The sequence below is a fragment of the Miniopterus natalensis genome, chromosome 7 (assembly GCF_054644295.1).
Source record: "Miniopterus natalensis isolate mMinNat1 chromosome 7, mMinNat1.hap1, whole genome shotgun sequence".
NCBI lineage: Eukaryota > Metazoa > Chordata > Mammalia > Chiroptera > Miniopteridae > Miniopterus > Miniopterus natalensis.
Genome location: NC_142087.1, coordinates 65,033,259 through 65,056,460, shown reverse-complemented (window position 1 = coordinate 65,056,460; position 23,202 = coordinate 65,033,259). Strand labels below are relative to the sequence as shown.

Sequence of the window (23,202 nt, the reverse complement as noted above, 5' to 3'; positions counted from 1 at the left end):
TCTGTTGTTTCCATTAGGCTTTTCTATTGATTTTTATTTTCTTATTTAGTTATTATTTTTATTTCATAACATATTTCTCATCTGCTAATTTTGAATTTTGCTTATATTTCATTTAGTGATATGTGACTTTTATATGAATCTCAATAACATTCAATTAAGCAAATAAGGCAGATTGTCCTTTATATAAAAAAATGAAATGTCAAATATTAATAATCATAACATAAGCAAATAAAAAATATAAATGGCAGTTCTGCAGAAGCACCACAAGAAATTATGCAAAGTAATTATATTTCATGGTTATTATCAGAAATTGTAGTTCCTGTGACAAAAATTTTTAAGGTCAACTATTCAAAATAAAATAAATAAAAAAAAGATAATTTCAAATTATCTTGAAAAAAAAGTAACTTATTATGAGGACAATAGTTAAAGCATAATTAGTTTATATTTATGTGGCATTTTTGAAGACCCTATATTCATTAAAGGTTTTTTGGCTTTGCATCTAAAGATACAGGAAAAATAAGTATCCCCAACAATGGAGCTCATTAACTTTTTTAAAGGGAGCCTTTGAACTGAAGTAGCAAAGAAGTTAGAAATCAGCATGATAATGGTTGAAGAAGGGCCTTACCATCCAGATCATTCTCTGGGGTCTCCGCTGTGTGCCAGTTGGAAGGGGGTCCTGTGCCATTGACTGTCATGGCTGACACTTGAAAACTGTACTGACTTCCTTTCTCCAGTCCTATGAAAGAGTTTTCCACAAAGAAAAAAACAAATATTGAATAAGAGTATTTCTAGCTGAGTTTCAAAAGTTTTAGTTAAATTTTAACAACTGTAGACATGCTTTATGTTGTTTGTGATTGTTGAGGTGATTATTGTTATTTTGGCCAAAAGGTCACACATATTACAGCAAGAAATCAAATTATTTTTCATATATTCTCATTTATTTTTGTCCAGTTTATAAAAATGTATCCCTGAAAATAGCCTCAGGGTAGATGCAGGATATAAAATATGAACGATGAAGAAATAATCAGAAATAGCAAGGATCATTTTTCCTCACAGTCCAGAAGAGGCCTGCTTATAAATCAAAAACCATCAATCTAAAAATTTATGTCTTCATCACCCATTCAAGGTCAGTGATTATGTTTTATTTGGGCCAAGAAAAAAGAATCCAAAGCTACTGCACTTCAGCAAAAAATACTAGGGCTTTCATCTCTTGAAACCATCATGAGGCATACTTTGCTTTGCATTGCTTCCATAGTACAGCATGACACAAGTCTACCTCTATGATAATTTGCACATATAATAATGTACACTGCAGGCTCATTTTAGAGTTTACAAAGAGTACAGGTAGAAGAGACAGGCCCTGTGCATCATTAGAGTGATATGTGTACATTTTTTATGTAAATAATTTCCCCTTTAGCTAAATTGCTAAGTAGCTCATTAACAACAAATTATTGTAGAACAGATGACACCTGTCAAAACAACATGGGATTTTTTTTGAGATGTTGAGGACTCAGATGAAACAGACAAGTCCTTAAATCTCAAGGTGTATCTTTATCAACAACCCTGATAAAGATAAAAATATAATTCCTCCTCTTCTTCTTAAAGAAGACTCTTCAACATTTCATGTAATACTGGTTTGTTTGGTGGCGATGAACTCCATTAGCTTTTTCTTGTCTGTGGAGCTCTTTATCTGACCCTCAGTTCTAAATGATAGCTTTGCTGGGTAGAGTAATCTTGGTTGTAGACCCTTGCTTTTCACCACTTTGAATATTTCATATCACTCCCTTCTGGCCTGCAAGAGAAAGCAGCTGACAGTCTTATGGGTGCTCCCTTGTAGGTAACTAATTGCTTTTCTCTTGCTGCTTTTAAAGTTCTCCCTTTGTCTTTAACCTTTGGCATTTTAATTATGATGTAACTTGGTGTGGACCTCTTTGGGTTTATCTTGATTCAGATTGCGCTTCCTGGACTTGTAAGTCTATTTCTTTCACCAGGTAGGGGAAATTTTAAAAAAGGTTTTCAATTTCTTGCTCCCTCTCTTCTCCTTCTGGCAACCCCATGATGCAAAATATGAATAAAATGGCAATAAATACATGTTTATCAACAATATTGAATCTAAAAATAAAAATAAACAACAAGGAATCTAATGAACAAAATAAACTGGTGAATAAAATAAGTAGCTGAAGCTACTTATCAGAATATCCCTTCCAACTCTATACACTGGGGAGCTGTTGATATCACCCTCTTTGTATCATCTGTAATGACGTATCTTAGGTTACTCTGAAAATCCTACCAAATTTCTTTAATGTATTATATTTAGTTTAATTTTAGTAAGCATTTTTGAATTTTATTCTAGAAAATAGCTTTGGAGTCTCTCTATGTACACAGAATACCAATATTAAAAGAGATCTTAATGTTTAGTGAAATGGCCCATCTAATGCTGTACATCTAACAAAGTGATCCTGTAAATAAAGCATGAGTACCTTTGCAATGAGAAATTCACCAAGGGAGGGAATCCACTTCCAAAAGATTTGCTGGTTAGAAAAGTTCTTCCTTAGATTTCACTGAATCTGCTTTACTTTAGAATTACCTACAGATAAACCCTAGTTTTACACAGTGGGATTTAAAAAATTCTCTTTCAAAATACCTTTACCCTAGTCTTCTGATTCAAATTTGGTGCCTTGTATAGCAAATCTTTAGCAACAGATCTTACCCTGGACCCTCTTGTATGTCCAGATAAGTGTAGGGTTCAGTGATAACAGAAGCAGAAATTTTGCTTTTCAGAGAGGCAGTCTGGACATGACCTTCAGAATTCTAGGTTGCAGATAGTTCTGCTCCTTTGCTGAGGGGTACCTGTTTGGGCAAGTTTTAGATGTACTGAAATCTTTTCTAATCTCAATTTCCCACATAAAGTAATTAGGTAATAATAGCTGCTTTTCCATCTCATAATGTTTTTTTGAGAATCAAATGACAAACTGCTTGTAAAAATTGTTTATAATATTAAACATGTAATGGATATAAAGATAAGCAACATTTGCAGGTTATTTTCTTACTTGATTTTCAAATTCCCTACAATTTTGACACAAAACATATTATTAGTTCACTTTAGAGATAAAGATAATAAGCTCAGAGAAATTAAGCAAAGACACTGTGTGCTGCTCTTGGGTGAAGACTCTGGGTTCTGCCCTATCTCCTGCTGGGCCCTACAGAGCAAGCTATTTTCATCAAAGCCCTCCTGGCCTAGGCTGGGAATGTACAAGAGACATGAGCAGCAATTGGAAAGCACTGTGAAAATATGTAAAGAATTTTTGTCCATTATGATTATATCCAGAAATGAATAATGGACAGTCAGGCAGGATAAAATGGATGATTCTATTAATTTGACAATGGATCAACCTAACAGATCAGTAAAACCCAAAACTTAGTGCAAGGTAGAGTTAGGTTGTACTATTACTTAAAAAAAAAAAAATGTTACCCTGTTAGTAAAAGGAGGTATCTTCAACACTTATCCCAACAATTACTATGAAACAGCAATATTTTGGGCCCTAACCCTGACAGCTGATATCAAAAGATCTTCCAACACTGTGTTGACTGGCTTGTTTATTCAGTCATTGAAGGTGGGGTAGAGAGAGGGAAGTCATTAGCAATCAAAAGCTGTTTTATGTAGGTATTTCTAAGAGTTGTTATCTGGGAAGTGTTTCCTGAGTTGGACTAGTGGAAATCTTAAACAGTATATTTTAAATGAAGTGGTAGAGAAACACTGCGTTAACCCTTTCTAGAGTTATTCACTTTCTATAGCTGCAAAGGTAATCTTCAATTTTTATTCAATAGATATCTCTTTCCATTCCTGTATTATCCCACTATCTTTTTATATAACCACACCACTACACATTTTTTTGCCTATGGTCAGCAACACACTAACTATAGTTTAAGAGTTAAGAGTATAGGTTTTCAATTCTGGCAGAATTAGATTTGAAGCTGCTCTCAAGCTTATTAGCTGTGTGATCTTGAAAAACTTGCCAACCTCTCTCTCTTTGCCTAAGTTTTCTCATCAATAAAATAGGAATAGGTATATAAAAAATTGTTATAAAGATCAAATTTGAAAATACATATAATGCTTTTTTCTTATCGTGGAGATTTTTTCAGGTTTATTGAGTCATATTTATTTATTTTTCATTATTATTGTTTTACTTTTAAAACATTTTTTTATTTTTTATTTTTATTTTTTCTAACAACAAACATGCAAAATTATTTCATTGATAAAGAGTCAAAGATAATTAACTAGTTTGAACATACAGAGATAATAGATACTACTGGTTTTTTGGTTTGTTTTTACAAATGTCCCCTTTTTATCCCCATTGATCCCCTCCACCTTGTATCCACCCCACCCCCAGGCCTTCCCCAGACCAGTGTCTGTGTCCATGGGTTATGCTTATAAACATATAAGTTTTTTGATTAATCTCTCCAAGCTCATTCTCCCCTCCCCACCTTCCCTCTGAGATCCTTCAGTCTGTTTCATGCTTCTATGTCTCTAGATCCATTTTGTTCATCAATTTATTTTGTTTATTATATTCCACATATAAGTGAGATCATGTGGTACTTGTCTTTCTCTGACTGGCTTATTTCACTTAGCATAATACTTTCTAGTTCCCTCCATGCTGTCCCAAAGGATAAAAGATCCTTCTTTTTTACTGCTGCATAGTATTCCAGGTATAAATGTGCCAACATGCCTATTACTTCTTCAAAACCCTTGTGTCTTGTTGCCTTTTTTTTTAATGATAAGAAAACTTAGCATGAGATACCTTCTTAACAAGGTTTTTTTGTGTGTTTTTTTTTGTTTGTTTAAAAATATATCTTTATTGATTTCAGAGAGAAGAAGGGAGAGGGAGAGAGAGAGAAACATCAATGATGAGAGAGTGATCATTGATTGCTGCCTCTTGCACATCCCCAACTGGGGATGGAGCCTGCAACCTGGGCATGCGCCCTGACCAGGAATGGAACTGTGATCTCCTATATCCTAGGTCGATGCTCAATCACTGAGCCACACCCAGCTGGGCACCTTCTTAACAAGTTTTAAGTGCACAATACAATATTGTTAACTATAGGTACTATGGTGTAACACAGATCTCCAGAATTTATACAGCTTGCATAATTGTCAATTTATATCCACTGAACAACTTATTTACTCTCTCCTTCACCGTTGGCATTCTATACTCTGCTTCTATGAGTTTGCAATTTTAGATACCTCATGTAAGTGGAATCATGCAGTGTCTGTCCTTCTGTTACCGACTGATTTCACTTAGCATGTCTTCCATGTTGTCACAAATGGCAGGATTTCCTTCCTTTTAAAGGCTGAATAATATTCCATTGTATGTATATTCCACATTTAAAAATCCCTTTGTTTGCTAGCAGACATTTAGGTTATTTATTGATCTTCGCTATTGTGAATAATACTGCAATGAACCTGCTGGAGGTGCAGATACCCTTTCGAGATACTGATTTTAATTCTTTTGGATATATCCCCAGAAGTGGGATTACAGGATCATTGGTAGCTTTATTTTAATATTTTGAGGAACCTCTATACTGTTTTCAGCATAGTGGTTGTCGTCAAAGTTAATGTTGGTTTTATTAGTGTTGTAAGTGTTTAAAAATATTTTTAACATTAATGATCATTTACAGATTCATATAACAATAATGTGAGCTAAAGATAACAACATTGTGTAGTATAAACAGCACATAACTAGGAGTCAGAATGCCTGTCATTTAGTTGAGATCATCCCTTTATAGTAATAGATTTTAGCAACATCAGGCTTCAGCCTCAGCTACCTCTTTTGTAAAGCAAGGGCTTTGGGTGAGATGAATGGTGCATTCCTGCTCTGTTTAGTTCAGTCTTAATCTCAATCTGCATGTGTGTGTGTGTGTGTGTGTGTGTGTGTCTGTGTGTATACATGCATGCATATATGTGTGTGCTTCTCAGCTGCTTCTAACTATAATTTTAGTCTAAAAAAAGTATGATGTAGGTAGCAATTCTTTTCTTAGCTATAAAAAATCTTACTGTTTAAAGTAGATTGCCTTCTGCCTATTTCCATCCCCAACAATACTAAGTGCCTTGAAGCTCTGTAATTCTTCTGTTCTATTTCTAATTTCTAAGAACTTAGGACAAGAGACAGTGTATTATTCAAACAATATAATTACCCTTTATTCCCCTAATGTTAACCTTGTTATAAAATGTCCACGCTATTGTTTCAATTTTTCAGCCCATAAAATACCAATGTGTGTTTATCATTGTGTTTATTCTATATTGGCCATGAAACACAAGAAAACTCCTAAATTCAATTCCGAACAACCTTTCCTGAAGAGCACTCAAAAATTAAAAACAGCACTTTAAAATTTAGTTGACATAGCTTTCCACAATGAACTGATAATTGTGATTAAAATCCTTGTTATAATTCTGAATTACTGTTATTGCAGATGTCTCATTAGCCTAGCAAAATACACTCACAACAAACACCTGTATAACACATAGAAGATTGTAAAAAAAAAAAAAAAAAAATTGAGTCTCTACACCTGAATATTTACCTATATCATCAAATAAAGTATTCTGGCATTTCCAATTTTCTAACAGCCAAATCAATATATCCACGTGTTTTACAGGTATTGAAAATTTGGGGTCAAATCTTGTACGTTTTAAAGTGCTGTAAATTACTATAGAAAATCAATTACTTCTGCTTACTAGAAAGTACATAAGTTACTAAATATATCCTGGGGCCAAGTCAAAACCAGGGCCAGTCTACCAGTGTGAGTTACATGCTGATTTCCCCATGCTTTGTAGCTTTGAAGACATTTCCACAATATCTAGAAATGCAACAGGCATTATGAAAGCCAGATCAAAGAGAAGAGCTAAGGAAGGTAGAAGTTTTGTAAAACTTGTTTTTAATGATTTTAGGGCATAAGGCTATCTTCTGGTTCTTTTTATTTCTTTGGTTCAAATTAAAAATGGAGTCTGTGACTTTTTTGCAATAAACATCAGTTATGGTTGTAAATATAACTGCTCAGGTTATGTTTTCATTCCCAAATGCATTTTATGAGTAGAGAAAGGAAGAAAGAACAGTACCAATGAAGGCTTCAACTTTGGAGTTGAAATTCTTACACAGCTATGAAGATGGGAACATGCATTTGTGAACTACTCCAATATCAAGTTGACCTATTTCTTTGCTAGAAGCTGGAATGATATTAAACCAGAGTGGTGATGGGTTATTTCATGTTGATTTGAAGCTCTGATTGTCACACACATTTCAGATGAATAAGAATGTAGGACTAAATTATTTATTTTTGAGTAAACAACATTTATGAAAGGATACAATTCAAAATAATTGTCCTTGAGAGGAAAAATAATAAAAGGTGTCTGTGGTGAATTGAATAGTGTCCCCCTGAAACTTATGTATACTTGGAACATCAGAATGTGACCTTCCTTGAAAATAGGGCACTTGCAGAGATAGTAAGTTCAAGATTTTAAGAAGACTCTCTTTCCCCCTCTCTCCAAAAATCAACAAAAACATATATATTTTTTAAAAAGCCTTGGCTGGTGTGGCTCAGCTGGTTATGCGTCATCTTGGGTACTGAAAGGTCCCCCGTTTGATTCCTGATCAGGGCACATGCCCAGGTTGCTGGTTCAATCCTGGTCAAGGAACATGGGAGGCAACCCATAGATGTTTCTCTCTCATATCACTGTTTTTCTCTCTCTCTTCCTCTCCCTTCCTCTCTCTCTAAAAATCAATAAAGACATATTTTTTAAAATTTCAAGATGAAATCATCCTGGATTTATGGAGGGGTATATACAATGACTGGTGTTCTTGTAAGAAGAGAGGGCACAGAAATACACAGAGGAAGGTATGCAGAGATGGAGGCCAGGGTTTGAGCAATGCACCTACAAGCGAAGGAATGTCAAAGGCTGGCAGCAACCTCTGGAGGCAACCGCTGGAGGCAACCACTGGAGGTTAGGAGAGAGATGTCAGATGGATCCTCTCTCACAGCCTCCTAAAATAACCAACCCTGCTGACACACTGATTTTGGACTTCTGGCCTCCTGAACTGAAAGAAAAAAAATCACTCTTGTTTTAAGCCACCATGTTTGTGGTAATTTGTTACTGCAGCCCTAGGACTAACAATATAGGGTCTTTTTGATAGTGAAAGGATTTATACTTGCAGCTCTCTCTATATTTATTTTTTTAAATGATTATACCTTTTGTAGAGAGCAAATCCTATAAGTTTATCTATTTAGGAGTCAGAATCTTGATTTGATAATACTGAGCTGAGTGTGATAAATTCCATTTGCCAAAAAACAGCACAAATACTAAACAATTCACACCAGCAAGTTCTTTTGGCCATGTGGCTACTGACCCACATTTATTTTCTGGATCCACTCATTCTTAGCTGTTCAGTGGGCATACACTTAGCTTAGGGGGAGAAAATCTTCAATTTTTGTAACCAAAAATTGTAATATGACACTAGGGTCTTGACCTTGGTTTTCACTTTACATATGTAATTAAAAACATATTTTATTGTTACAAGTTAGCAATAATTACTATTAATATTTTGGTATATATTATTCTAAATATTTTTCAATGATTTCATTTTTTTGGTTTACAAATATGGGCTTGTATACTAATTACTGATTTAAAACGGTTAGTCACTTAATATATTTTAAATATTTTACATATCATTTAGCATTTTTACATTACTTCATTTTCAATTGATGTACAATATTCCCTGATATAATTATGTCTGAAATTTCTAGTTAACTGCCTATAAGTGGATACTTAGGGTCTTTTTCATTATTTGTTATTAAAGTAACAGTGCAAAGAGTTAGTCATACTTAGAGTTAAAAAGTTTGTGAAATAGATGACTGTCAAATTGGAACAAACTCCTAGAAGTTGGAAACCTGGATCATACATTTAATCTTCATAAATACACGTGCATTACACACACACACACACACACACACACACACACACGCATCTGTATATAACACATGTACATTCCTTCCAGAAAGATTCTAGAAATTTTTTCTCTCATAAGCAGTATATGAAAGTTTGTATTTCTCTCATATGCTTTCCAGAACAGGGTATCATCATTAATTTTTATCTTTATTACTTTAATCAAAGAAAAATGCTAAATGAGCATTTTTGCTTTAATTTACATTTCTTTACTAATGAGTCTGAACATTTAATCATGCTTATTTACCATTTATAGCTCTGTAAATTGAACATCCAATCCTTAGTTTTTCTATTGTAATGCTCATACTTTAATTAATTACTCTATAAAGAAAAGTTTATTTTATATTTTTAATCTTTTTCATTTGAGAAAGAAAAGTAATGATTAAAAAGTTTCAGAGCCCTGCCAGGTGTGGTTCAACGGTTGAACATTGACCTAGGATCCAGGATATCGTGGTTCAATTCCCAGTCAGGGCACATGCCCGGGTTGCGGGCTCGATCCCTAGTTGGGGGTGTGCAGGAGGCAGCTGATCAATGACTTTCTCATCATTGATGTTTCTCTCTCCCTCTCCCTCTCCCTTCCTCTCTCTGAAATTAATAAAGATATATTAAAAAAAACAAAACCAGTTTTGGAGATTCAAGTGTCCATATCTATTAAAATATAAGGCTTCGATTAAATTATCATTAGAATCTTTTCTTCTAGCCTAACATAAATCTTAGGAATTATACTAAAGTTTTTTCAGCAAGATTTTAAAATGTTGGTGATTTCTTCCAAAGTATAATACATGTTTCATTAAATATCACAAAGAACACATACACCTCACTTCAACTTCAATTATTTTTACCTTCTTCCCATCATTTCATCAGAGAAAAAGTCATAGGATCTTGGCTTTTTTTAAACTTTTTAAAAGGTATGGTAGAGTGGGATGGCTTCCGCTTAGATTCAGTGATATCTGCCTAGGAGATTTTGTCCAGATATAAAACACATAATGTGCTTTGGGCAATCTACCTTGGAAACACTCTCACCATTACGCTAACATTTTTTAGGCATAAAAGACAACCTGAAGGGGGGGGCCCAGCTTTCTATCAAGTTTCAGACTGTAGGCTGAACATTGCCTTAAAGTGTGTGTGTTGTGTGCTTGTGCTATGATTTCAAATGGAAATTTACTGATTACTTATTATGAAAAAAGGAATAAATAAGGGGTTACTTTCTTTTTTCCCCATCTGCAAAAATATTACTTATTTATTGTCTGTCAGTTATAGGTTTTAGTGTGTATATTGTTCTAGACACAGTTTATGTGCCATCCCAGATTTGCTCAATTTCACCCACCGATCCTTGTCATGAGCCACTGCTATTTGCTTTGCTTCTCAAGCCACTGGCACAGTTTATGCTTTTAGGGCTACCAAACCCTGAGTATTGCTACTCCCCTAGACCAAGCCACCATCACATACATGCTGACTGACAGAGAGAAGATTCCGTGTCTGCATACTCACCAGAAGCCCTGGCATCCCAGGGAGCCGTTGGTAGGTACAAAATCTAACCTGTCAGTGGATTTTTACTCATGATAGAAAAGAAACTGTTCACACTTCCTACCCAGCTATTGACTGTGAAGTATGCAGCCCCTCAGGAGACACCATATGAGGCCAAGCAAGCTCTGTATGTGTTCTAAATTGGGGCCAGCTCAATAATATGCTACCATGATAGGATTTCTCTTTTTCCCTTGCTCCTTTCCCTTGTTCCCTTACTCCTGTTTCCCTGGGCTTGCACCCACAAAGGTGTTTTTATTTTATTTTATTTTTAAATATGTCTTTATTGATTTCGGAGAGAGGAAGGGAGAGGGAGAGAGAGAGAGAAACATCAATGATGAGAGTCATTGATCGGCTGCCTCCTGCACGCCGCCGACTGGGGATTGAGCCTGCAACCCGGGCATGTGCCCTGGCCGGGAATCGAATGGCAATCTCCTGGATCCTAGGTAGGTGCTCAATCGCCGAACCACTCCGGCTGGCCAAAGGTGTTATTTTTGAAAGCCTGTCTCTGTCTCTATGTTCTAGGAAAGAAACTGCACTAGCATATATTGTATTCTAATAGTTAAAGGAAATATATAATTATTAATTTTATAAAAAATAAAATAAAAATCCTCTAAATACTGCATAAAAATTGTGGCAGTTTTTATAGAGAAGTTTGACCTAATATGAGTTCCACCAATACTGCTATAAAAGTGAATTTACCTTTATATTTGAGAAATGTAGAACCAACTCTGTTTATTTCCCAAGCTACACTTCTTTCCATTTTCTAACATCATCATCACCCCTGGAGACTGGGGGGCAGGGAACCAAGGCAGCTTAAACTTGGAACCATTTGATTAGATGACTTTTAAGAGTTATTAGTTAAAAATTCTACAGTTATTTGACAACAAGAGCTATGTTGAATCACCAATGCTGAGAAACTAATACAGATCTAATAAAATCTATGATGCATTTATTAAGGTAATGATCAAGAAACAAAATATATAGTGAAAGCATTAGAGAAAATACCAAGTTCAAAATATTAAGGTTATTCTTGCTCAGACCAACAAATGTCACCTGCCAGGGCAAAAAAATAGTGCTCCCTTGAAGTGAGAATATATTTTATTCCTAACACACTAAATTCAACAAAAACCTGCAGGACGACATGGTGTGAACACTGACCTGTGAACAGATACCAGAGGTTGTTTGGCTCCAATGTTTCCATCTCACCCCTGCGTGTCGTCTTCCTGTGTCGAATTTTATAGCCAGTAATAAATCCATTTTGTGTTCCTGATGGAGGAGGCAGCCAGCTTACTTTGATACTCTGTAAAATTACAGATATAAATTAAAACATTGAACAAAGGATGGGCAAAAGAGCAGGGTCAAAGAAATGGCCCAAACCCAAGTATAAAGCAGAGGCAAGAAGTGTTAGGGTGTGGCAGTTAGAACCAAATTAAATCCAGTACTACTATCTGGTAGTATTCCTATTTGTCTAATTTTGACAAAAATACACAATTTATTTGATTGACTAAGTTCTTTGGGAGATAAACTAATGAATAAAAAATAATGATATATTGTCCGTGGCTCCCAAAGAACTCATAGCCTTATATACACACAAACTTGCCCGCCCCCTACTACCCTGCCACATACATATGTGCGGACATGTTCCTTGCTCTCAAGTGTTTTATAAAAGAAAACCAGATTTGATGTAGAGTTATATCTTCTAGTTATATTCCACTACTCATTTTTACTTTTCAGTGCTTCAAGGTAGTCACAGAAGGTTTTATCACCATTTAACAATTTCACAAAAGAGGAAATTGAGGCACAGAGTAGAATGAATGGCCAGAAGTCACCTTATATTATCACTGGAAGATAATCCAACTGTTGAATCTAAGGTTTTATTACCATTTCATACTGAAATAAGCAGTCATAGAGTGTCTAGTTGGCAATTCTACTCACCTAAAGTCTATTATAAAATATTATTGAAAGGAATAAATCTAAATTTAAATAATTAGATTTTAATATATCCAGTAGGCCTTTCCATACATAGCCCTTGGCAAATCAAAAGAACATCATTTTCTAAGGACTATAAGCTTGTTTTTTAAAAGGTAAAACATAATTTCAAATAGAAAATGAAAATACATATGAAGACATTAAACCTTAAACCAAGAAGTAAAACCTTATGTTTTCCAGTTAATGCTTTGCTATGACTTTCCTGAGTGACCTCTCATCAGTCTTGGGAATGGCTTAAATTTCAACGTACATATTGAAAAAGGAATAATAGTGCTTAGTATGTCTACCAGATGATTGTTAACCATTTGATAAGCTTGAAGAACTTAATTATACTAATGGTTACATGAGAAATATTTAGTTTTGACATAAATAATTTGTCTTTATCATAGTTGGGGATTTCCAGTGATTGCATAAATTATGCCCACGTAGCTGATACCTTAATACCAATGCCTACAGCAATTAATTAAGAAAATCAGTTATATACTCTGCATGCCAGTAGGTAAACCCTCTCAATGGCCATTTTTCATCTTTGGAAGCAATTCTATCATTTTCTTCAGCCTCACATGTGGGTAGCAGTTAAATTTATTAGCACCTTTTATGCTTTCCCATTGATTTCAAGCAATCACCAGCAGACTGCAAAATCTCTGGTGCTCAAATTCTTCCTGTGCAAATTCTTCCGCAAATGATATGGTTGGATGTCCCAAGTCACACTGTTTTGGGGAGTCCCAAGTCACACTGTTTTGGGGAGTTAAATGAAAGTGTTCAGCTATTTTTTTCTTATTTAATGGTCTAATGTCTTTCTTTTCTGTATGAGATCTGTTCTGCCTGGGCTCAGCAGCTCAGACGCATTGCCTGCTCCCTCACCGAGCCATCTAAGCTGTCACTGTTATGGGAGCATTCTTGTAACATGACCTCGTCTTCATGGGCAAGTTGGGTAATGATTTTTATTAAAAGTACTTAACACATGACCTTTGACTTTTGAAAAATCAATTCTAGAAGCTGTGACTTGACTTTTGGTTCTTTCATTACTTGAGAGGGAGAAATTAATCCCTTTCACTTTTGCAGTGAATCAAGGATTAATTTCACTTTTTTTTTTCCTCCAGCTTTGGAAAAACAGCAAAACAGCAAAACTGAGCTTCTCCAAATCCCTCCATTCCCTCTCTGGTGACCATAAAAAGTTAACTAGCTTACAAATGGCATTGTGGAGAGCAGTCAGGTTTATTGATTTAAAAGAAAGGGTCTCATTGGCCTTTATTCCTAACTGTCTGAGATGGCTCCACCCAATTTGGTGATGTGGAATTATCCTTTCCATGGATCCCTTTATTTATTCCTTCACTCTAGGTGCATATGAGTAGTAAGAAAGAAAACAGAAAAAAAAAAAAACGCTGATAAATCCAACACCCCAAATTTTTCCAGAAACCATATATCACAACCTTTTCTTTTTAATTCCACATATTCCAGTTCACACTGACATTCTGCCTTATACTCTCTCTAGTGAACTGCAGAGGAAGACAAACTCCTCTCCAAACACGTTCAGTTTCTTTGTAAAGAGCCTTTTTTAAAAAAAATTCAAGTGGTTTTATCCGGATAGCATTCCCATAGAGGGAATTGGAGGGCATCATCCAAAAGGGTCCTTGTAGCACAGAAGAATGCCGTGGCTGAAACAGCAGGAGGCGAAGCACCTTGGAACTAAACTGAAATCAGTTTTCCACTCTGCCCTTCTTCCTGTTCTGTATTTCCTGTGACTTGCTGAATCTCATGTAAGTTGCCTGAAGAATGAAATATGCTTTCAGCAAGGCCCTGTTTTTATTAAAGAGTGCCCATCAGCACTTCAACGAGACTTTTTTTATTGTATCCCCCATCTGTCCCCTTATTTTCCCTCCCTCTGCCAGTGCCCTGTTCAGACCTTAATTAAGCATTGCTCAAAGATTGCCAGGCCTAACTAATTGATCCCCAGTCTCAAGTGTCACCGGCTCACACCCATATCAACCATCTTTCTTATCAGCAATGAGCCACTTAAGCTCTCTGAGCCCAAGTTTTCTCATCTGCAATATGAGCTCATAACAGAGCTACCTTGAAGGACTGTGGTGTGGATTAATGGAGAAAATAGGAACATTCCTGGAAGGTCCATCAGAGTGCTGGGGTGGAATACTAATGCAAGAAATTGTAAATACTTCAGGGAAGGAAAGAGGGAAAGGAAAGAGGGAAAGGAAAGGAAAGGAAAGGGAAGGGAAGGGAAGGGAAGGGAAGGGAAGGGAAGGGAAGGGAAGGGAAGGGAAGGGAAGGGAAGGGAAGGGAAGGGAAGGAAAGGAAAGGAAAGGAAAGGAAAGGAAAGGAAAGGAAAGGAAAGGAAAGGAAAGGAAAGGAAAGGAAAGGAAAGGAAAGGAAAGGAAAGGAAAGGAAAGGAAAGGAAAAGAAAGGGAGGGGAGGGGAGGGGAGGGGAGGGGAGGGGAGGGGAGGGGAGGGGAGGGGAGGGGAGGGGAGGGGAGGGGAGGGAAGGGAAGGGAAGGGAAGGGAAGGGAAGGGAAGGGAAGGGAAGGGAAGGGAAGGGAAGGGAAGGGAAGGGAAGGGAAGGGAAGGGAAGGGAAGGGAAGGGAAGGGAAGGGAAGGGAAGGGAAGGGAAGGGAAGGAGGCAAAGGTGAGAGGTCAAGAGATGGGGAGGGAGCAAGTAAAGAAAGGCAAAAGTAAACAAGGGGAGAATAGATGCAAGCAGGGCCATTTCACAGGGACAATGCTCAGAACATGGACCTAATTATTTGTGTACTGACTGTGGTTTTCTTCTGTACATAAAAGGAGCGTTGAGAAAGATATGCTAGCTAGCAACACATTTAAAACTCCCTTTCTTCCATAATTGTTTATTGACTCATTTATTCTATAGAATACTATTCACATTTCTTATTGTAGCCTATAGAAACTTCAGGCACGGGTGGTAAAAAAGAGGCCCAGGGCCCTGGCCTGTGTGCTCAGTTGGCTGGAGCATCGTCCTGTACGCTGAGGCTGCTGGTTCACTTCTAGTCAGGGCACATGCCTAGGTTACAGGCTCGACCCCCGGGCAGGGGGTGTATAGGAAACAACTGGTCTCTCTCTCTCTTCTGCTTCCTCTTTCTCTAAAAAATCAGTGACATAGCCTCAGATGAAGATTAAAAAAAAGAGACCTAAGACTAGAGTGGAAATGAGAAAAATGCAAAAAAGTAAAGAGATGTAATATATATTTTTGGAGGTAGGCTTGACAGGACTTGGTGATTTATCAAATGTCAAGTGTAAAGGAGGAAAAGTCATTAGGAATGACTCTTTAGGTTTCTGGCATAAGCAACTCAGTAGATGATAATGCATTTACTGGGACCAAGCTGTCTGAAAAATAAGGCACTTTCAAAAAAAGTTCACTGGACCTGCTGGTAGCATCAATAAATGACAATTCACAGAGGATGTAGGAAAAAAGGCTACCCATACCGATAATATTCTAGTTAGTGCTGGGAAAGGCATCTGAAATTTTCTAATTTAAAATAAATAATATCTTAATATCAGAATTATACAATAACATGTAATATTTAACCTTTGACATTTATTTAAATAATTTATAAATATTTCCATTGATTACCTGAAATCTAATTGAATTTTGAATTAAAATAGAAATTAATTTACTAATAAAAAATTACTTTAAACTCTATTATAACTATGTGAACCATTTCTAAAAACTGTTCTGCCTTTTTATAAACCTGTATACTATAATGATACTAACCAAGTGTGGATGTGATAAAATGTCAGTAAGACATTATAAAGGTCTCTATATAATTTTCCTGCAGTTAGATACTGTTCTTGTAGACTTGATATGTTTTTAATTCACTGTCATAAACAGGCACTCTCTTGTGATAGGGAAGTTAGAAATGTGGGGAACATACTAAAATTGGCACTCTTCAGCTCATGTAGGCAACTGTTATTCAAAATGACCTAAAGTTATGTTAGCAAATACTCTGTGTGACACATTTCCAGACTAAAGTCTGCTAGTAATTTATCAATTCTGAGTTAAATATTTGGACAATTAAAAAATGGTTATATATAAATTGAACAATATTTGATTTTAAATAAAATTTTACAAACCTATCTTAAATTCAGGCAAGAAACACTGCTTTGTTTCATTAAAAAAAATGAAACTAACCTGTTGTAATCTCATTTAATGATTTTGAAATAATGCAAACATTTCTTCATCAATAGGTTCATTTAGTTTAAAAATAGTCTTCCCTTTGTCTCTGCCCTGGTGTCCTCCTACTCCTCACAGCTAGTGCTAGTGGGAGTCCTGTCCAGAAATTGAGCCCGACTTGACCTACTCTGGGAAAATCTTGTCCTGGTTATGTACTATGCTAAGCCACACTGGGACAACTTCTCAGGTTGCTCAACTTCAAATCAAATACTACAAATCCACTTTGATTTGGGTCCCAGTTTTAGTAACTGGGTTTCTCTGGTAGGGATGCTACCTACCATGCTTCTTTATGAATGTTCCTTTACCATGCTGATCTGCCGGTTCATTAAAGACATCTAAGACATCCAACGCTGAGTCCCCCAGCAGCTACAGTCTTATGAGTCTCAGAGGCTGGCTGACCTCCTTGACCATATATACTTGCCTCTCTGAATCTAGACATGTTATCTGCTCTCATACTCTGAACTGCCCAAACCTACTGGCCTCCTGCATCACCTCCGAAAGCTCTTTCTGACACCTCTCACCAGGCACAACTACTATCTACCACTCTGTTTCTCCGTATACTGTGACCAGTCTTCCTAAAGGAGCATCCCTAATTACTTTACTTACTCCTTGATGTGGGGGCACAACCCTCCCATCACTGGCTCTGAATGCCATACTCATTCACCCCATAGATCTCTTGTTTTCAGGTATATACAATAGGCACACAGCAGATTTTTTTAAAAAATTACACACAGTAAGGAATGTCATCTGGAATATGCCCCATTTCTTATATGTTCCTTTTTTATATTTCTTAGCTAACTTAAACAGGGCTAAATTTAAATTGATGCTGGGAAATTTCTCTGCTCCTTTAATCAAACCCTGAGAGCTCAACCTTGACAATTCCAAGTAAAAAAGGGAAGTTAATAACTTAACTTAACCTACTTCATTTTAACAGCTCAGGGGCCTTGAACCAGTAAATGAAGGTCAAATATGTTTCCAAACCTTCAGTGTGAGGTCCCCAATCTATCGCTGTCCATGGAGACCAAGGGCGCCATGAGTATACTGTACTAACAATTTGACACTCTGGTAGGCTAGTGTTTTGCATACTTTCAATTTAACATTTAACAAACATTTCGTGGGTTATTTAAAGACAAGACTCAGTTCTATCAAGAGGAAAGTGGACAATAGCTGAGTGTGGCCTATAGAATCTTTCCTAGTGGTACAGCTAATTCAACTCTGGTCCCAAACTTGCATGCCCATTCCATGCAATACACGCTCGTCCTTTAAGAATTATCTCCAAGTGTTAAATACATCTCATATCCTAGGCACAGGTGCATGGAAATACACTAGGATCTCCTTAAATCTTATAGCTATGTGCTTAGAAAATCTTATTAGATATTCTGTCTTGCATGCAGTTTTGAATTATTGTTTAGAGAGAGAATAGTGTTCTGTGAATAAAAGATATTCCGTAAGTATAATAAGGTGGATGGCAGGAAGCATACACTTCCACTCTCAGCTTTTCCTTAATTTGCTAAGTGACCTTAGGGATCGTTTACCTAAGGGCATCAATTGTATATTGCATGATAATCCCTTTCTCCTACATAGTTGTTGGGAGGTGATCTATGAGAAAAAAGCTTAGAAACTTCAAAACACTGCAAAAGACAAAGTTCTAATCTTATTTTATTTTGTAATTGTTATTATTAGTAGCAATAGTATGCACATCTGTTTTGAAGTACACAAAAGGATGCTGAAAACCAAAGTAATTTTTCAAGGAATTGAGTCAAGATGTCACTTTGGCCTTGTGTGATGGGCCGTTGAAGACATAGAAATACATAAATGAATGAATGATTCTCCCTGAGACTACATTATCTTCATGAACACTTCATATGATCACAACAACTAGGTTACACTTTCCTGGAAAACAACTGTCTTTGCCAATCAGAAATCATTCACTGCAATGTGTGAACAGAAGTGGGTTCTTTAGGGCAGATTTCACCATCTTCTGAGGGGTGGTCCATAGAAACAGTGTTTTTCCATTGGTTACCAAAACCCTGTTAGAGCTGATACTCAGATATATAGCTACGGATGGTCTCTATTACTTTAAGAAAAATCAATTAATCTTTCCAGTTAGCCAGGCTTTCTTGGTCAACTAAAAAAAATTAACCAAATACTCCTAAATTAACCAAGAAAATCACCCCCAAACACAGAGCAGGGTTTACCCTAAAGCAAAATAAAGAAAAAAACAAAAGAGGTAGGATTGGTCTGCACCTGGTATCTACTTTTTGTAAACTCCTGGATTTAAAATTGCATTTTTTCATGTGATAATTTGCTATGCATAGCCTCATAGTCAGGCCTGTTTGCTTCTAGGCCCTACAAACTGGGAATGCAATTTCAAGAGGGTATTCACATTTTGACAAAATTCCATTACAATAAAGCAATTTGGTTGTTCCCTAGAGTTCATGATAAAGCGATCTTAGGAGTAATACATTTCAGAATTTGTCAGTATCAATAGGCTTTACTCTCCAGTGCCTAAGTCATTCCCTGAAAGGAAGCTAGATGTTTAGGGAGGATCATTAACTCTTTCAGATCACTAGGCCCTTTCTCAGACTATTCATTTCCACTAAACAAAACTGCTAAAAGCAATATAATAGTCTTGATGCAGGAACTATAGTTAGAGCCAGAACACAAACACATCAGGAGAGTTAGTGTAAAATTACACCCTTAAAAGGCACAAGAAAATTGTCCAATATATAATTTAAGGCAGAAAATACAGTGTCCACTTATTTCCCATTTCTTTTTTTGTTGTAGAACAGAAAGCAGCAAACTATTTGAGGAGAGGGTGAACAGCGTTAGTTCAAAATAATTGATTTCACCAGATATACGAGCATCTTGAAGCAAAAAGATGAGAGTTTAAATACTGTTTTGTGCCTTACGAAAATTCTTTCACATATGGAATAAAAGGCATTTATCAAGAATAACCAGGGAGATCTTAGGGTACTGCAATCACACACTCATCCTAAATGATCATGACGGACCAACTTGGTCTGTACAAAATGAAACATCAGTTTAAAGGTTGTACGATGCTCAATAAGAGACTAACACCTGTAATTTTTACAATGCCTTATAGTCAAAAATTTTTTTTAGAGTAATAAAATGGGCCTTTAAAATTATTGTTGCATAAACCTCTATCTAATGTTTGGTGGGAGAAATGATTGTAGATGTGTCTCATCTTGTACAGAACAATTCCATTTCTGCTTTTATGTATATTAAAATTTAGATATGTCCAATACTCAGGAATAAACACATACAACTGAATCTATATTGTATAAGGAAATAAAATCTTACTATGAAACTTTTTTTTTTTTTTTTAATGCAGAAGCAGCTATTTAACAGATGCCTGTCTTCAAGCGAACTGTCAAATTAGGCCCTAAATAATTAATCTCCGAAACCAGCAGGCTTTCAATCTCAGAGCAGCCATCTCAAGACATGACTTACCATGTAATTACATGGGACATTACAATGTATTTATGAGGTCATTTGTTACAATGTACAGTAATTACAGAGCACTTACATAGCTATTTATGTCTCATAAAATGAAGTGAGACTAAATATTTTAATTATGTTGCAGAAATAAGGGAAAATATTTGAGTTCCAAATGTCAGGTGAGATTATAGGTCAGATTCGCATAACTCATATTAACAGCTGGCTGCTTCAAGACTCACAAGGGTTTTGTGGTCCTTTCTTGTTGGAAATGAAGGTTTGAGAAATAGTTTTTCAAGGATGAAGAGGAATTGTTCTCAATTTCAATCTTCAGGTAATGCCAGAAGATAGCTCAATAATATGATTTACTAATTACACTTACATCCAAATCATAAATGTCCTGGTGTCAATAGAGTTGTGGGATTAAAAATAATGTCATGTATGATGTTTTTATATATGACATTATGACATCCCATACAACCAGACAGAATAAAATAACAGTCTTTTTGTTTTTCACTTATACTTTGTATAAAATAGTATTTGCTCAGATTTTCAGAAGCCCAATTCTAGAATACACAGCTTAAACCCATTCTCATTTTCTAAAAAAGAGGGGTGTCTGAATGAAATTTTCAAAGTGTGTGTTTTCCAAAGTTTCTTCCTCTCATCTCAGTCCATACTTGAAAATTCTTACTTGAGTCTAACAGGTGAATTATGGCAGCAAACAGAAGGGGTTTTCATGCTTCTTACATCTGAAACATCACTGACATATGAATAATCAAGTCAGCTCAGTGGTCCCATAATTACATTGCTAATTTTAAAAATTATAATTAAAAAAACTTTTGGATTGTTAATGGTCTGTTCTCTTTAGATGAATGCCCAAAGCAAATCTTGCTATTATTTACATGCAATGCTTTATTAATTTATTCATTACACTTCCTAACTGCTTGCTGCTCTGTTCCTGGCTGGTGCTGGAAGACAGCATATTCACCTAGCACACTTGCCTTGCACAGCATGGTCCTTCCCAGTGACGGATTCCATGATGCTGTTGGTGGATTGGCCTTACTAAATCTATTAAGCTAAGTAGACACCCCAGATTATGGTTCCCTTTTGGGAGAATAAATTCTGGCTTTATACTCAGAGTTTATGCCTTTCAATTAAAGATGGTCAATATTTGATGGATCATGAAAAGCAAATAATATTACCCAGCCTTTGGCTTATTCTTGCTAAGATGCCTCCCATTGATGTGATTCGATGATTAGAAAGTACAAAATAATTTTTAGTTATGATGATATAGGCAAAATATTCCTTTCTAAGCTTTAGACTGACTTATGAATTTCAACAATCATTTTTCAAAAGGAATAAATGTCAAGTCATTCTTTGTCAGGTACATATTCTAACCACCAAATTGCTATAAATATGTGAACTAATTAATTCCTGTATAGGCTGATCAGCAGGTTGACAGTGACACTGACAGCAGCCTCCTGGCAAAACAGGGATTCTCTCAGTGTGTAATGACTGTTACATTTCTATGTAACACCCAGATTTGCCAAATCTAAATACTCAGGACCCACAGAGCCATCTGCAGAATGTTGCCTGTTAATATGCAAATAAGCCAATTAAAATTCACAGATTCATTCAACCGTCAGGTCAATTCTGATCAACTTTACCAATGTTATTTATACATGCAGAAAGAGGAGGTCCATTTCCCACTAAAGTTCAGAAAAGCTATTCAGACAGTACTTGGGAACATATTCTCAATACCTCATTTCAATTTAAAAACAGTAAGAGGTAGTTTCCTTTTGAAAGAAAAAAATATGGGTAACCATCAATACTTCAATCAGTATTTCAATTAGGTATGCAATCATTATGGCTCTAATTGATTAACAATTAGAAGCACCTGTAGTTGGCTATAATTTTAATTACTGATTACATTATGGCTGATTTACTTAAAATGATATCTACTTGATCACTACTGGATTAGAAAGAAGGGGAAAAAAATTTCCCAGAATAATTAGCCTATTAAAGTTCAGATGGAAACCAATTCAATAAAATATTTTTAAAGATTTTTATTTTAAGTAATGTTAATAAATTTTTCCTAAATTATACAATATGGAGAGAAGCTGACCAATGATCATTTTAGTGTAACTAATACTAATCTTCTGTTTTCCTGGAAGATGTGGAAGTAGTTCAGAATAAGCCACTGTCCATCAGGACAAAAGGCATGAGAATAAAGGTCCTAGGTAGCCAGAGAAGGCAATAGAGTCCCATTTCTAATCTGCTTTCTTCACTATTCATGTTTTAGAAATGAAAAAGTTTGTTGATCTTTTATCACAAATATGACAGACCAATCAATAGCAATTTTCAAAAGAGATCTTGGATTGTCCTTTTTAGTCCTAATAAAAACCTCAATAATTGTTTCACATATAATTTTTTAAGTCAATTTTTAACTAAAATACCTAAACACAAATGTTCATAGCAGCATTATTCATAATAGCAAAAAACCGAACAACAAAAAGTAGAAACAGCCCAAATGCCCACCATCTGATGAGTGGATAAGCAAAATGTGGCATATCCAAGCAATGGAATATTACTTGACCATAAGAAGGAATAAAGTATTAATAAATGTTACAACATGAGTGAGCTTTGAAAAGATTATGCAACTTGAAAGAAGTCACTCACAAAAGACCACATGGTATATAATTGCATTTATATGAAATGTGCAGAGCAGGCAAATCATAAAAAAAGTAGATTCAAGATTGCCTAAGGCTGATGCAGGGAGGGGGTAGGATGAAAATGAAGGGTGGCTGCTAAAGGGTACAGGATTTCTTTCAAGGTTGTTTAAATGTCATAAAATTAACTGTGGTGGTGGCTGCGTAACTTTAAATGGGTGAATTATATGGTATGTGGATTCTGTTTAAAGATGTTACAAAAATAATTACACCACCAAAAAAGTAGAATAGTATAATGAACCCAGTGTTCCCATCACTTGACTTCAAATTCTCATTTTCACTCTTTTTATACATACCTACTAAACCCT

At 35.8% G+C, this 23,202-nt stretch overlaps 1 protein-coding gene across 1 annotated transcript in view; it reads right to left on the bottom strand.

Annotated features, from left to right (window-relative positions):
* The window catches only part of DCC (DCC netrin 1 receptor), a 603,848-nt gene that overhangs the window by 161,711 nt on the left and 418,935 nt on the right, over positions 1–23,202 (bottom strand). The window contains exons 13-14 of the mRNA XM_087819312.1: positions 11,678–11,819; positions 626–736 (exon numbers count right to left, since the gene is read on the bottom strand). Of these exons, the coding sequence (XP_087675438.1) occupies positions 626–736; positions 11,678–11,819 (253 nt within the window). The remainder of the gene's footprint in view (positions 1–625; positions 737–11,677; positions 11,820–23,202) is intronic.